Source organism: Anabrus simplex, chromosome 1 (assembly GCF_040414725.1).
Source record: "Anabrus simplex isolate iqAnaSimp1 chromosome 1, ASM4041472v1, whole genome shotgun sequence".
NCBI lineage: Eukaryota > Metazoa > Arthropoda > Insecta > Orthoptera > Tettigoniidae > Anabrus > Anabrus simplex.
The window spans coordinates 130,692,962-130,709,912 of NC_090265.1; the positions used below are offsets into that span (position 1 = coordinate 130,692,962).

Genomic DNA, 16,951 nt, shown 5'->3' on the forward strand with positions numbered 1-16,951 from the left:
GAAAGCCAACTGAAGACCATGTTGATAATAATTTTGTGTATCTATTTCCAGCTGATTGCAGCCCTTGTAAGGCAGACCCTCCGATGAGGGTGGGCACCATGGTGATACTATGCTAAGATACATTTATCTAAGGACTGTGTTAAGCCAACTGAAGACCATGGTGATACTATACTAAGATAAATTTATCTAAGGACTGTATTTATCTTCCTTAGTGTTGTGTATAGTGTATAACATGGCTTCCGTCTCTACAGCACCATAAAGGCAGTGTGTGAACAACCTAAACAATTTCTGTTATGTATGTGGTTCAAACTTGTTACGGAGGCAGAAACATTTTTGGGCACTATGAACGATGCTGAACGTCAGGCATGGTGTGCAAACTGATACTATTATTAAAGTTATTGGAAACAACTCTAATTACACACGTCAACAAAAAAGTCAAAATTTTAGAGCTTAATTAAATGATCCACCAGTTTGCTTGTAAAAACGGATACTCCAGAAATGTTATTAATAGAATGATAAAAATAGTGAAAATGAACCAAAAACAACTTTATTTAAAGACTGGAAATAGAAAAAGAAATTCACACTTTTGACTTTTACAAATAAGAACTCTTATAAACTGGCTAAAATTAAAAAGAAAATGAACATTAATATCACATACAGAAATAATAATAATAATAATAATAATAATAATAATAATAATAATAATAATAATAATAATAATAATAATAATAATAATAATAATAATAATAATAATAATAATAATATAATTTAATTCAAATATAATTGAGAATAAAAGTATGTATAAGAAGTCAGGTATTTACAAATTGACATGCCAAACATGTCCTGAAATCGAAAACAAAACTGAAGAGCTGGTCGACCTCATGGAAAGAAGGAAACTTCTGAGTGAAACAAAGTGGAGAAAACTGGGAAAATGAATATCAGATTGGACTATAGTCTCCACTGGTCTGGAAATGAACAGACTAAAAATGGAGGAGGATTTTTAATACATAAAGATATAGATGCTTGTAGTATTGAGTTTGTTAGTGAAAGGATAATTAAGTTATCTGTGAACTTAGGAGAGAAAAAGTACAATGTGATCCAAGTCTACGCTCCACAGGCAGGATGCTCAAAAGAGGAAAAGGCCAACTTCCTTAACAACTTGGAAGAACACACTGAGTATGACAATCTAATTGTAATGGGTGATTTTAATTCACAGGTTGGCTCACAACGAACAGGATATGAATCCATACTGGGCCCTCATGGAATTGGAAACAGAAATGAAGAGGGAGAATATATGCCAGATTTATGCATGAGAAAGGCCATTCCAAGTGAAGACCTTGGTGGAGACCATAGACTGTTGGTTGCAGTTATTGCACAGAAAAAAACCTGACAAAGTCTGTAACAAAAGAGTCCCAAAAATAAAAACTTGGCCATTAACCGAGCCAAGTGTAAAGGAAGAATTCAAGGGAAGTGTCTGCAGGTTGTTGCCGAGAGAAGAACTGAAATTGGTAGATGAAGAATGGGATACTCTAAAGAAGGTTGTAGCTGGTACAGCAGAAAAAGTATGTGTAGGACAGAGTCAAATAAGAAAACCTAAAGAAACTTCCTGGTGGAATGATGATATTAAAAAGGCTATCAATGACAGAAACCGTGCAAGAAGATCCTTATATCAAGCAAGAACGCGGGGAGATAAACATGAAATAGAGGAGAAGCTGTCACTTTACAGAAAGAAAACATTACAGGCCAAACAGTTGGTTGTAGCTGAAAAGCAGAAATACAAGCAAGATCTGGTTACCAAAACAATGCACGATGGAAATAAAAAACTGTTATACAGTATTGTTAAGAATAGAAGAACTCAAAATGAATCTATCCAATCTGTAGAACTTCCTAATGGTGAGATGACTAGGGATAAGACCAAAATATTAAAGGAGTTCCAAAGGCACTTTGAAATTTTTGCTGAACTGTTACAAAAATATCACTCCATTAGACGACGAACCTTATGATTTTGGCAGCACAAATACCACTAATCTGACATGGTTGGAAGTAGAGACAGAAATATAGTAACGAGAGCCGCGGCACATTTTACCAGTCGGTGGTGGTGCTCTGAGATATCAACGTGGACTTTGAACCTGAGGGCCGACATGGTTCAAATGCTAATCATTTCTTGAGAACATATTAATGCACATGTCCTGTGAATATGAACTTCCTATCTCCAGTCTTTCAAGGTGTCCTGTTTTTTACAAACACGAGTGTATATGTTACACTACATAATACCAGTAAAAAGCACACTATTAAACAAGGAATAAAAATACACACTATTAACACATTGGAGATGCCGTTCGTAGAAACTACACGCGCGCTAATTCATTGCTGCTGACGGAGCTCGGAGAATCTACGGGCATGATTTCACTGTAGCTAAAAAGTTGTATTTACCGTCTCAGCGAGCTGTGACTTCAGTAAGATACTGCTGAATGCTTCTATAAGCATAAAATATACTAGTTATGAGCCTAAGTCGAGAGCTCCTCTTTCAAGGCATTGATAACACAGCCACGTTCCTACATAACCTAAGGCTGCGTCATCGCTGACTCCCAGATGTGAAATGGGCAGAAAAGTATGTACGGTACAAGCGGTCAGGAAGAGTGTGTGTTCGAGAGACAGGCTTGTTTGCGTAATTCTTGTGAATACAGTGGGACCTCGATTATCCGTTCCCGGAAACGTTTTCCCGGAATATGCGTTCAAATTACGTGGTCCCGCGAGCATCGTAATTAAATCACGTTGTAAACGTCCCGCATTATCCGTTCCTCGAAGAAACGATTTCCCGGATCAACCGTCCAGAAATTCCAGTCCTATCAACGCTAAATCCTCGATAAATCGTTTATTAATAAACTGTATCTCACGAAAGGACGGCTATGGCATATTTATGGATCTTGGCGTTAACGCCCCGTCATTGCGATAATTAAAGCAAGTACTGTAACCGGTACTGGAAAAGCGATCGACGGTGAACTTGCATAAGGGACCATCTTAGCATCGCATTCGGGTAGTATTGTTTAGAGAATCTCGGAAAATCATACAGCAGAGAGTGGCCACAACAATTGCAAGGAGTCATGGCACATTTCGATAGCTCTGCTTGAAGGCGGAACGAGTTTCGTCAAATGTTCGCACTTATAAAACGTCCATATTATGTCCCAGGGTTAGATGTTTATATTTTTACATTTTTTCGATCGTACTGCCGAACAGATTTTCGGCACTTTGCTCAGGGCACTGTACAGTAACTGGGCTTTCAGGCAAGAATCGAAACTGTTCCTTCCTAACAAAAATTCAGTATTTTTGATATTATCGTACATGATTATGTTAGCGAGACCAGAACAGATGTTGCACCTTACATTAAAAAAGAAAGTCATGGGAGGTCTTGGGATTGCCTATTAACTGTTTAGGTCCTAATGTAAGACTGGGAATTTTACGTTTTTGTGTCAAAATACCAAAAACCGTAGTCGTTTTATTTGCGCACGTTAAATTTAAATGGTTGGTACCATTTCCAACTCGTACTGACATGTGCAGCGAGTGCGCTTTCCAGATGACCTCAAGGTCAAGAATAACCGTAATTTCTGAAGTTTTGATGATATTTCTTTTATCTTTCCAATTTGATTGAATTTATGATGGGCAGAATTGAATATAATGCATTCGAGAACTTTTAAGAATAGATACATTCGAAACCATGTTTTTGAGTTCAACATAACCTTTAAAAGTCGATGTAGGCCTAATTTGCGTGGTACGAGATTTCCAGAAACTGACTACGAATAGTATACCCGTATACCGGAGACCAAATTACAATGAAAGATTAAGAAATGAAGGGATTTTGCCATCATTTTGGGTGCTTTTGTATCTAATGGGCTTCATTTTATTAGATGAGAGAATTAAAAACTACTTGTGGTCGATTGTCGTTTGGCTTGGCGTTATTAGATTTTTCGAAGAGTTTGGCTAGCGTAATCAAAGTTGCTGAACTGAAAGAAGTTTTCACAGGAAACTGACGAAGATTCCCCTGTAAAATTGAATATAAAGTATAGAGATTTTGAACTTGCGTACCGGTAATTAATGCAGTTTCGCGGTCTGACATGCCTGCCTCTCATTCAGAGGGCCCGGGTTCGATTGCGACCAGGTCAGGCAATTTTACCTGGATATAAGTCTGGTTCCAGGTCCACTCAGCCTACGTGATTACCTTTAATTGTGGAGCTATCTAATGGTGAGATGGCGACCCCCATCTAGAGAGCCAGGAATATCGGCTGAGAGGATTCGTCGCACTGACCATGCGCACCTCGTAATCTGCAGGCCTTCGGGCTGAGCAGCGGTCGCTTGGCAGGCAAAGTCCCACTCGGGTGTCCTAGCACTAGGAAGTTGCACGCGGCCGCCATCTCGCGCAACCGGGTATAGCGGCCATATTGTGCAATCGCCATAGGCCGTCTTCTTAAGCCCTATGTCTCCCCATGGCTAGCTTTCTATAGAAGAGCCTATGTATAGCCGCCATCTTGCGCAGTAGCCCCTAGCGCAGGCACCAGGAGTTAGTCCCATAAAAGCCCATGTATAGCGGCCATCTTGCGCATTAGCCCCTGGCCCAGAATCCCCTTTTTATCCCCTTTGGTTTAGGAGTTTTTGTAAGATTATAATTATACATATTTCATTTTTGTGATGTTTAGCCAAATTGTTGATGGTTTTCATTCATTCCCGGATTTTCCGTTTTCCCGTGTTGTACGTTTTATTTTCATGGTCCCTCGAAAAACGGAGAATCGAGGTTTCACTGTATTTAGCATGTCTAATTCAAGTGTACGAAATTTCGACAACGAATCCATAATGGATGTTCTTATGGAAGACACGATTTCTGAAAATGAGGATGAGGATAAAAATTACACACTAAGTAAACATGATGATTCTGGCGCTTCAGGTTAGTAAATGTAGAAAATTAGCTCATTTCAAATTGGTGTGAAGTGTAACGTAGTTTTACACCGCTTCCTTGAAGTGGGCTCTGTAATACAATTTTAGACCGCTTCCTAAAAATGTGGGTGTTTGCCGTGTACCTGCAGCAACTCGATGCAACACCGTTGTCAAACAAAGAACAGTGGGAATGCAAATTCCTTGTTGTAAACCAGAATACCGGTTTCAATTGACTAATTAGGTTAGAATCTGCATTAGTGTGTTTCAGTAGATGTGCCCACAAAGTCAAATTTTGAAATATTAACCAAACTGGCATCCATAGCTGCGTCAGATTTTTTTTTGTTTGTAAAACATGTTATTTTCATAAATTTATATTTTAAAATTGCTGCACTATTATGATAATTAAAACTCAATTTTGTGTAGAAGAAAGTGTGATCTTTCTATGCATTCCAAAAGTAGTTATAATCATGGCTTACCCTAGCATTGAAAAATTTTCACAAACCATTAAAAATACCGCGATTTTTGGAGGATAGCACATTCAAATATGGCCGTCTGCAATGTGTTAATAGTGTGGGTTTTTTATAGGTATGTTATAGTGTAATATTTATATCGAACTTGCATATTCAACAGAGTGAAAAGCCTGCAAGTTACATTTTACTGAGTCGACACTTGAAAGTATGTCTTCCTTCTTAACAAAAAGAAACAGGTAACCATCAAAATTTTGAACTAACCTGCATGAGAACTCGAGCACCAACTTCATCTGGTGTTGTTGGTGGAGGGAAGTTTCCAACTTCAAATGGCTGATAGTCCACAGTCTCCACAACCACAAAATCGTGCCAATCAATCTGTGCATATGCCACTGAAAACCAGAATATAACAGAATCTTATGTCATTCTTTACAAAGCACATATTTACAAGCATAAAAATAAATTTATAACAAATATAATGAGCAGTTCACATAATTATGACAACTTTAACCGATATATGAAATTGAATTAGTAATGACTTACATCAGGGGTTATAAGCTGCTAGGGATACACAATACAGTATTACCCCACTTTTAAGTTCCTGTATTCAACATTTTTCTGTTGTTCACAACATTTTTTAATAGTCTTCTCAGATTTCCTATACTCACAATCTATTAAAATCCTCAAATTTACGTTTGTAACATTTTATGCATCCCGCTATTTATGCAAATTCCGGCTGTACAGTAGGATGAAAAATCAAAGTAAAATGGTGTCTCAACTAACCTAAAAGGCTTCATGGCATGATGACCAAATTAAATAACAATGGTCCAAATCTTAGCACAGAACTTCCGCTTTCCCTTGCACGTTCATCCTTTGAGAAGCTACACTGGTGTACAATCGTGAAGTTATCAAGTGATTCAGCGTTCGTTTTGCCCAAGTTTGTTATTGTGTGGTTATTGTTTTAGCTTGCTTTTGTTGTTGTTGTTAAAGTTACTGTTACTGATTTGTCGCATTTACCATATATACGTAAATACTCCACCCGCATTTTTTCTGGACTTTAGCAAAGAAAAACTTGGGTGTGCCCATTATTTGAAATACAGCTGGTGCTGGTACCACTTCACCTCAAACAGTGAATTGTGTTATCTGGTCTTCATCTTTAAAGTGTCAGTAGTACACTAGAAATGAAGAGTGAGCCACATACTAAGTATGGCTACAAGTTCACATATCGCTCATTCAAAACTAAAGGAAAGCTTACGGTTATTGAAAGTGCAGAGAACACTGAAAACCCACGCAGCAGGATGAAAATATGTCAGAGAAAGTTGTACTCGCAACTGATATGATAAACTTCAATTTCAAAAAAAAACAAATCGATATTGCCAAGCATTTCGCACAATGCGTTCCTATACAGCTAATAACGGACAGCACACTAATTACAACAACACACGGGCGAAACTAGCCAATTACAAACATAAGGGAAAGGCAAGCAATTGCATGAAAATTCTGACAAGTGGGTTGCCTACCTAACAAATTTACACTATGTGATCAAAAGAATCCAGACACCTGGCTGAACATGATGTACAAGTTCGTGGCGGCCTCCATCGGTAATGCTGGAATTCAATATGGTGTTGGCCCACCCTCAGCCTTAATGACAGCTTCCACTCTCACAGGCATACGTTCAATCAGGTGCTGGAAGGTTGCTTGGAGAATGGCAGCCCATTCTTCATGGAGCGCTGCACTGAGGAGAGGTAGCGATGTCGGTCGGTGAGGCCTGGCACGAAGTCGGCATTCCAAAACATCCCAAAGGTGTTAGTCCATTACAGAGAAGTTGTTGTCGTGTAACCACTCCGCCACAGGCCGTGCATTATGAACAGATGCTCGATCGTGTTGAAAGATTCAATCACCATCCCTGAAGTGCTCTTCAACAGTGGGAAGTAAGAAGGTGCTTAAAACATTAATGTAGGCCTGTGCTGAGATAGTGCCACGCAAAACAACAAGGGGTGCAATCCCCTTGCATGAAAAGCACAACCACACTATAACACCACCGCCTCCGAATTTTACTGTTGGCACTACACACGCTGGCAGATGACGTTCACCAGGCATTCGCCATACCCACACCCTGCCATCGTATCGCCATATTGTGTACCGTGATTCGTCAATCCACAAAACGTTTTTCCACTGTTCAATTGTCCAATATTTACGCTCCTTACACCAAGCGAGGCATCGTTTGGCATTGACCTGCATTATGTATGGTTTATGGGCAGCCACTCGACCATGAAATCCAAGTTTTCTCACCTGGCGCCGAAATGTCATAGTACTTGGAGTGGATCCTGATGCAGTTTGGAATTCCTGTGTGACGGTCTGGATAGATGCCTGCCTATTACACTTGACAATCCTCTTCAACTGTCGGCAGTCTCTGTTAGTCAACAGACGAGGTCGGCCTGTACGCTTTTGTGCTGTACGTGTCCCTTCACGTTTCCACTTCACTATCACATCAGAAACAGTGGACATAGGGATGTTTAGGAGTGTGGAAATCTCGCATACAGACTTCTGATACAAGTGACACCCAATCACTAGAGTTTGTGATTTTTGGCATTTGCAATAAATGCGAAATATGCTGAAACTTTGTCAGTGTATGTGCCTTCATCTTATATGACCCGTATGGGTGGTTTCTAGCGATTTCGAATTTGCGATAAAATGCGAAATTGGTTCAAAATGCGAAATTATACAATTTATGCAAAATAGATGCAAAACTCGCAGTTTTATACGAAATAAACATATATATTTTTAAAAAGATGCATTTTTCTTAAAAATAAGATGTAAATGTTGTTATTTATTTCAGGAGAAATAATTATTACGGCGCCCATTGCGATCGTAAAGCGGTAACATGCTTTGACAGACACTTCCGTCTTGGTGCGCGGAATATCTATAAGTTCATTATCGCAGTTAGCTGGTCGGAGAGATTTATTCTCTTAGTCTTGCAGCCTAACCGATTGATATCAGACGATACCTGAAGCTATTTTATCTGTGTAAATAGTAACTCTGAGCTGAAATACGGAAAATAAAAAGCACCTCATTTCGCCGCTCGTTGTAAACAATCATGGCGGCATCCAAGTGCGGCATGAATGAGTTTATTCGTAACTGGCTTAAAAATAGTGATGTTGAAAGTGGAAAAGATTTTCTGGAGAGTGAAAATACTACTTCTTCAAATGACAGTGATGAAAGTGATTCAGATTTCAGTTCCGAGATGATAGTGCCAATTGAAACTACGTGACAAAACCAGAATGCAACAAGAGCGAGTGAGAAGTCTAGTTTTCCTTTTTTTTTTTTTTTTTTTTTTTGCTTTACGTTGCACCGACACAGATAGGTCTATAATACCAATATAAATGGTCCGTTATTGGACATTATAAATTTTCCAGCTAGCTCATTCTTGGTTGCCAGCGTTTCGCCCTCATGTGCTAGGGTGGGCTCATCAGTTGGTACCTAGCACACTTACCAATACGCTGGCCAGTGCATACCGTGGAGGCCACTGCGTAGGCTAACTGGAGCCACCGGCAGTGCCAATGCACTAAGAGACTTTGTCTCATCACTAAAAATTGATGCCTGCTTGGCCATCAGATGATATAGATGTTGATTCCCATAGGGAATCTGAAATATTTGTCCTGAATGAGCAAATTTATAATACCAATATAAATGGTCCGTTATTGGACATTATAAATTTTCCAGCTAGCTCATTCTTGGTTGCCAGCGTTTCGCCCTCATGTGCTAGGGTGGGCTCATCAGTTGGTACCTAGCACACTTACCAATACGCTGGCCAGTGCATACCGTGGAGGCCACTGCGTAGGCTAACTGGAGCCACCGGCAGTGCCAATGCACTAAGAGACTTTGTCTCATCACTAAAAATTGATGCCTGCTTGGCCATCAGATGATATAGATGTTGATTCCCATAGGGAATCTGAAATATTTGTCCTGAATGAGCAAATTTATATTGGTATTATAAATTTGCTCATTCAGGACAAATATTTCAGATTCCCTATGGGAATCAACATCTATATCAACAGATAGGTCTTACGGCGACGATGGGACAGGAAAGGCCTAGGAATGGGAAGGAAGCGGCTGTGGCCTTAATTACGGTACAGTCCCAGCACTTGCCTGGTGTGAAAATGGGAAACCACGGAAAATCATCTTCAAGGCTGCCGACAGTGGGGTTCGAACCCACTATCTCCCGGAAGCTAGCTTACAGCTGCGCGCTCCTAACCGCACGGCCAACTCGCCCGTTGAGAAGTCTAGTAAAATGATACTTGGAATTATGATCTTGTTGACAATACGCCTCTTTCTGTACCATGTAAACCAGTTTTTGAAATTCACTCTATAGTGAGGATGGGGTTGGGTAATAATCCGAAAGAAATGGACTTAGAGAATGAATTTCTAACCCCACAGTTCTGGGATCACGTTACTAAGGAAACCAATGCCTATGCCTCTACATTTCTTGCTAATTTATCTGCTTCCCTTGAAACCAGTAATACTTACGAACAAAAACATTGGTTTCCTGTCATTACAGACGAGCTAAAAGCTCACTTTGCTTTGTGTATTCTTATGTAGCCTATGTGATTAATCAAATTTATGTTAAAGTGACGAAAAAATAAATAGTATGTAAGGGAATATTTCCTTTCACAAGTAATGGCAGGCCAAAGGGTTAAATCATTCAATGTGTGAAATTTCTTTCACTGGCTAAAGAACACTGCAAAGACCAGTCAATCAAACAGCAAATACACTTTCAAGCATCACGTTCATTCTTTTTGTGCGTTGACCCTTGATCTTAGTCAGTTATTCTTGACATTGGTGTTAAGTAGTAGTTCTGTTTAAAAGTACGGTAGCGATTTATTTTATTGTCTGTTAGCCATGGGTAGAAGCGAAGTGACAATCAAACAGCTTGCCAAAAGTCACAAATCGGGACATTTTTATGTAAGGATACAGATGCCCTATATTGATGTGCCGACTCTGCAATCAAAAACTTGAAGAAAAAAAATGTTGGTCCAGCGATATTCCAATGCCTTGATCCCATCTCGAAAATGAGATTCCTCCAGGCCTGCAAAATACCTCTCCAATTCGGCTGTCAGTTCTTCCCTTGTAGAAAATCTCCGTCCACCAAGGAAAATTTTCAGCTTGGGGAATAGATGAAAGTCTGATGGTGCCAAATCAGGTGAATAAGGTGGATGTGGTAACAATTCGTACCCCAGTTCATGAAGTTTTGCCATGGCGATAACACTTGTGTGTGGCGGAGCGTTGTCCTGATGAAAGATGACCTTTTTCCTTGCCAAACCAGGCCTTGTTTCGCGTATCTTTTCCTGCAGTTGGTCTAGGAGGTTTGCATAGTATTATCCCGTAAATGTTTCCACCTTTTCAATACAATATATTCACAAAATTACAAAATTATACGGTACTAGTTTCGACCCATCTAGGGGTCATCATCAGCCGTATTGGAGCAAAGATCATTTGTGGCGAAATCCTAAGACAATATTATTTTAAAGAATAACAAGTGAAATGAGATGTTATGGTAATAGTTAATAATACAAGGAATATATATACTAAGAGGTTTTTAACAAAGAATAAAGTATAAATGGGGTGTTGTAAAAATTATAATCATGGAAATCAGTAAGTTCTTGTATTGAAATGAAATATGGCTTAGGAAGAGGGCTTAAGGTGGGGCTGAAGGGTGCGGGAGAAAGTGTAATTGTCTTGGAAAAGTACCTTTGATTAAATTTAGGATTGAGTTTAGGTTGGCTGCATTATTGTTTCTGAGGAAAGTGATAAATAGATCGAAGAGTATGTTGGGTTTCTCTGAGATTTCATTGAGATTGCGACTGGCATTAAAGTATTGGTCTAGGTGTATGTAGTAATTTTCCATTATGTTCAGTAAAGGGCCCTTGTTTGCTAATACGAGGATGTCAATGTCTTGTTCAATATTGGTGAAATTATGGTTATAATCTTGCATGTGTTGGCCGATGGCTGAAAAAATAAAATACAACAAGTTTTCAGCCATCGGCCAACACATGCAAGATTATAACCATAATTTCACCAATATTGAACAAGACATTGACATCCTCGTATTAGCAAACAAGGGCCCTTTACTGAACATAATGGAAAATTACTACATACACCTAGACCAATACTTTAATGCCAGTCGCAATCTCAATGAAATCTCAGAGAAACCCAACATACTCTTCGATCTATTTATCACTTTCCTCAGAAACAATAATGCAGCCAACCTAAACTCAATCCTAAATTTAATCAAAGGTACTTTTCCAAGACAATTACACTTTCTCCCGCACCCTTCAGCCCCACCTTAAGCCCTCTTCCTAAGCCATATTTCATTTCAATACAAGAACTTACTGATTTCCATGATTATAATTTTTACAACACCCCATTTATACTTTATTCTTTGTTAAAAACCTCTTAGTATATATATTCCTTGTATTATTAACTATTACCATAACATCTCATTTCACTTGTTATTCTTTAAAATAATATTGTCTTAGGATTTCGCCACAAATGATCTTTGCTCCAATACGGCTGATGATGACCCCTAGATGGGTCGAAACTAGTACCGTATAATTTTGTAATTTTGTGAATATATTGTATTGAAAAGGTGGAAACATTTACGTTATTATTATTATTACTTATATATTATTCTCAGTTCAATACGGACCAAAAACATGAAATTCATAACCATCAATAGTATTATCCCGTAATTGTTTGGCCAGTAGGAAGATAATCTATCGGCAGAATGCCTTTTGCATCCCAGAAAACTGAGGCCATGACCTTTCCGGCCGAACGCACTGCCTTTGCTTTCTTTGGTGGTGGTGAATCAGCATGTTTCCACTGCTTTGACTGCTGTTTTGTCTCTGGAGTATAGTAGTGGACCCAAGTTTCATCTGTAGTCACAAACCGGCGCAAATAATCTTGTTGGTTGCACTGAAAACGAGACAGACTTTGTTTGGACATTTCCAATCTGGTGCGTTTATTGTCCAATGTCAAGAGCCACTGCACCCATCTTGCGGATAATTTTTTCATACCCAATTCTTCAGTTAAAATATAATATACCTGTTCAGAAGACATCCCTACAGCTTCAGCAATCTCCCGCACTTTCAGTCGACGATCCTCCATGACCATTTTATGCACTTTTGCGATAAATTCTGGGGTCGTAACACTTTTTGTCCGTCCACTACGCGGATCATCATCCAAGCTCTCCCGACCAAATTTAAACTCGCTGGTCCACTCGGCAACTGTTGAAAATGAAGGAGCAGAGTCCTCCAGTGTATTCTGAAAGTCGGCATGAATTTCCTTTGCTTTCATACCTTTCTTTACAAAGTATTTAATCACTGCTCGAATCTCAGTTTTTCCATTGTCACAAATCACTACGCGGGAACAACAAAGAGTCGTCACTACCGCACTCCTGCAGCTAGAGCACTGACGCGCCACGTGTTCACTCACAAAGGATGTGTGATTATTGCGCGGGAACCTCGTTGCTCTAGCACTGACATCTAGCGGTGATTCCAAGAACTTTTCAAACTGTCCTCGTACGGATATCTATACATATCGCGAGTGAGAAATGTTGATGGTGAAGAAACAGACTTTACTAACATTTTAAACTTGAGAGTGTATAATTTTAGTCATGTAAGATTAATTTTAAGTGTTATATGGTCTGTAATTTGTACATTATAAGACGAAACCAAAGCGATGTATAGATGAATAAGTATTACGTATGATAAGAACAGAATGGGTAGCATGGTAGTGTAAAACGTGTGTTGTGTGAGCTCCGCATTATTATGAAAATGTGATGGTTTTATTGGCGACACAAGAGTGAGAGTGGTCTCTTCTTAAACTGTAAGTTACATCTTCGATAATTATTTGTTTGATCTTGTAACTTATACTATAAGTCAAATACTGAACTATAATAGCGTATGTTTTTCATCATAACCTCAAAGGATAAACACTGGATCAGTGTAGCCAACTGTGAAATCTTGGCAGAGAGTATTTATACAACCAGCAACAGTTAATCTCAAGGAATAGTAAATTACTTCCAGTGTATCCAACTGTGAAATTTGGGCAAACAGTATTTATAAAACCAGTGGCAGTCAATCCCAAGGAATACTAAAATATTTCCAGTGTAGCCACGTATGAAATCTGTGCAAAGAGTATTTATACAACCAGTTACTGTCAATCTCAAGGAATAGTAAATATTTCAAGCTCCATCATCTCTCTTCATGTCGCCAGTCTATATTCTCGGAGCTCAGTGACTATTAACAATGGATATGTGCAATATCTGTAAAAATAAAACATCAGTTAGGTCAGATAAAACTAACAGGATTACGTGTGGTTTATGTGATAAAGCATTTCATACAAAGTGTCTAAATTTACAAAAAGAGGGCACTGACAGTTTAGGAAGTACAGTTGCTTGTTGGACATGTGACAGTTGCACTGACAAAAGTAACAGTCTCTCAACAATCGAGCATGAGGGGGATATTGCTGGCACTGTGGACAGTAATCAACCTGAAGAAGACCCAAAAATCCTTAGAAACAGCTCTTGGAGAAATGAAGTATGAACTTGTGGAAATGAAGCAGGGAATTGGATCGGTCAAGAATTCTCAGAAAGAACCTGAGCGTGATCTAGGTAAATCCATAGAAGTGTGTCATGAAAAGTTGGACCACAGTATCACACAGCAACAAGAATATAATAAGGTGTTACAAGAGGTCGATTATCCGTTCCCGGAAACTACGTTTTCCCGGAATATGCGTTTAAATTACGTGGTCCTGCGAGCATTGTAATTAAATCACATTGTTAAAATCCCGCATTAACCGTTCCTCGAGGAAATGATTTCCTGGATCAACCGTCCAGAAATTCTAGTCCCATCAATGTTAAATCCTCGATCAATTGTTTTTTAATAAGCTATATCTCACGAAAGGACGGCTATGACATACTTATGGATCTTGGCGTTAACGCCCAGTCATTGCGATAATTAGAGCAAGTACTGTACCGGTACTGGAAAAGCGATTGGCGGTGAACTTGCATAAAGGACCATCTTAGCATCGCATTTGGGTGGTATTGTGTAGAGAATCTTGGAAAATCATAAAGCAGAGAGTGGCCACAACAATTTACAATTACTGTAAGGAGACATGGGACATTTCAACAGCTCTGCTTGAAGACAGAGCGAGTTTCATCAAATGTTCGCACTTATAAAACGTCCACATTATGTCCAGGGCTAGATGTTTACAGTTTTAAATTTTTTTGATCATACTGCCGAACAGGTTTTCGGCACTTTCCTCAGGGCACTGTAGAGTAACTAGGCTTTCAGGTAGGAATCGAAACTGCTCCTTCTTAACACAAATTTAGTATTTTAATATTATCGTACACGATTATGTTAGCGAGACCAGAACAGATGTTACACCTTACATTAAAAAAGAAAGTCATGGGAGGTCTTGGGATTGCCTTTTACTGTTTAGGTCCTAATGTAAGACTGGGAATATTACGTTTTCGTGTTAAAATACCAAAAACTGCAGTTGTTTTATTTTGCGCATGTTACATTTAAATGGTTTGTATCATTTCCAACTCGTACTGATATGTGCAGCGAGCACGCTTTCCAGGTGACCTCAAGGTTACGAATAACCGTAATTTCTGAAGTTTCGATATTTCTTTTATCGTTCCAATTTGATTGGGTTAGTGACGGGCAGAATTGAATATAATGTATTCGAGAACTTGTGAGAATTGATACTTACATTTGAAACCATGTTTTCGAGTTCAACATAACCTTTAAAAGTCGATGTAGGCCTAATTTACGCGGAACAAGATTTCCAGCAACTGCCTACAAACAGTATACCGGAGACCCAATTACAATGAAAGATTAAGAAAAGAAGGGATTTCGCCATCATGTTGGTCGCTTTTGTATCTAATGTTCTTTATTTTATTAGATGATAGAATTAAAAACTACCTACTTGTGGTCGATTGTCTTGGCGTTATTAAGATTTTTCGAAGAGTTTAGCCAATCAAAGTTGCTGAACTGAAAGAAGTCATCACGGGAAATTGACAAAGATTCCCCTGTAAAATTGAATATGAAGTATCGAAATTCTGAATTTGCATACCGGTAATGAATGCGGTTTCGTGGTTTAACATGCCTGCCTCTCATCCATAGGGCCCAGAAACGATTCCGACCAGGTCAGGCAGTTTTACCTGGATATACGTCTGGTTGCAGGTCCACGCAGCCTACGTGATTACCTGTAATTGAGGAACTATCTAATGGTGAAATGGCGACCCCGATCTAGAGAGCCAGGAATATCAGCCGAGACGATTCGTCACACTGACCACGCGTCACCTCGTAATCTGCAGGCCTTCGGGCTGAACAGCGATCACTTGGCAGGCAAAGTCCCATTGGGGCTGTCGTTTGGTTTGGTTTAGGAGATTTTGTAAGATTATAATTATACATAACTTATTTCATTTTTGTGATGTTTAGCCAAATTGTTAATGGTTTTCATTCATTCCAGGATTTTTCGTTTTCCCGTGTTGTACGTTTTGTTTTCATGGTCCCTCGAAAAATGGAGAATCGAGGTTTCACTGTAACATAAGTCAAGAATTAAGCAGGGTCTTACATTTTTCGAATCTCCACTCTGCTAACAACGTACAGAATAGTAATAATAAGACATCTGATCTTGTGTTAACAAATTTACTAGGCATACATATTGTTGAGGAAATTGATCCAATCATTCCAAAAGACGGGTATCATCCTCCTCTTCAGATAATACTTAAACTTAACCGAAATAGCAGAAAAGAAAATAATCATCATAGAAGGTATAATTTCACAAAGGCAGATTTTGAGAAACTTTACAGTCTGTTGAAGGAAACAGATTGGATTAATATTAAAGAATGCAGAAATGTTAATTTAGCCACACAACTTTTCTATGATAAAATGTATGCTGTATTTGATCAATGTGTTCCGAAAACGAAAAGCTACAAGAAAAAATATCCCATCTGGTTTACAAAGGATATTATAAGTAATATTAAATTAAAAGAAAAAATTAGAAAGAAGAAAAATTCTGAGTATTGCATGCATATATTTAAAACTCTCAGAGCAAAAATAAAAAGAGATATAACTATTGCATACAAACAATATGTCCAGAAGATTGAAAATAACTTGAGTAATGATTGTAATGTATTCTGGAACTTCTATTATTTATTTACATTTTATGGCCTTCATTGGACCCCTCTAGCCAACTTTATACAAAGAATTTTTCAGTTTCCTGTCAGCCCAGTACTACTTCATTTTCTCTGATCTTATCCTTCTTTCTTCATCGGAAATCACCCTTCCTATTGTATGTTTGTTGATTCTGATTTGCAGTCTGGTTTGCTTGTCTGTAAGTTTCTTGATTTTGTCGGTTTTGTTTCTTAGGTCTTCCACTGTAATTTGTAGTTCATCCATATCTTCCTTGATTTCTGTAATCCACTTAATGTTGCACTTACTATTCCATAATTTTTCTACTATTCTCCTGATGATCCTGTTCTCTGGTGT

General features: G+C 38.6%; 1 protein-coding gene across 1 annotated transcript in view; it reads right to left on the reverse strand.

Moving 5' to 3' along the window:
* The window catches only part of Sf3a1 (splicing factor 3a subunit 1), a 164,122-nt gene that overhangs the window by 111,426 nt on the left and 35,745 nt on the right, over nucleotides 1-16,951 (reverse strand). Inside the window, exon 6 of the mRNA XM_067139124.2 lies at nucleotides 5,658-5,785. Coding sequence (XP_066995225.1) covers nucleotides 5,658-5,785 — 128 coding nt within the window. The remainder of the gene's footprint in view (nucleotides 1-5,657; nucleotides 5,786-16,951) is intronic.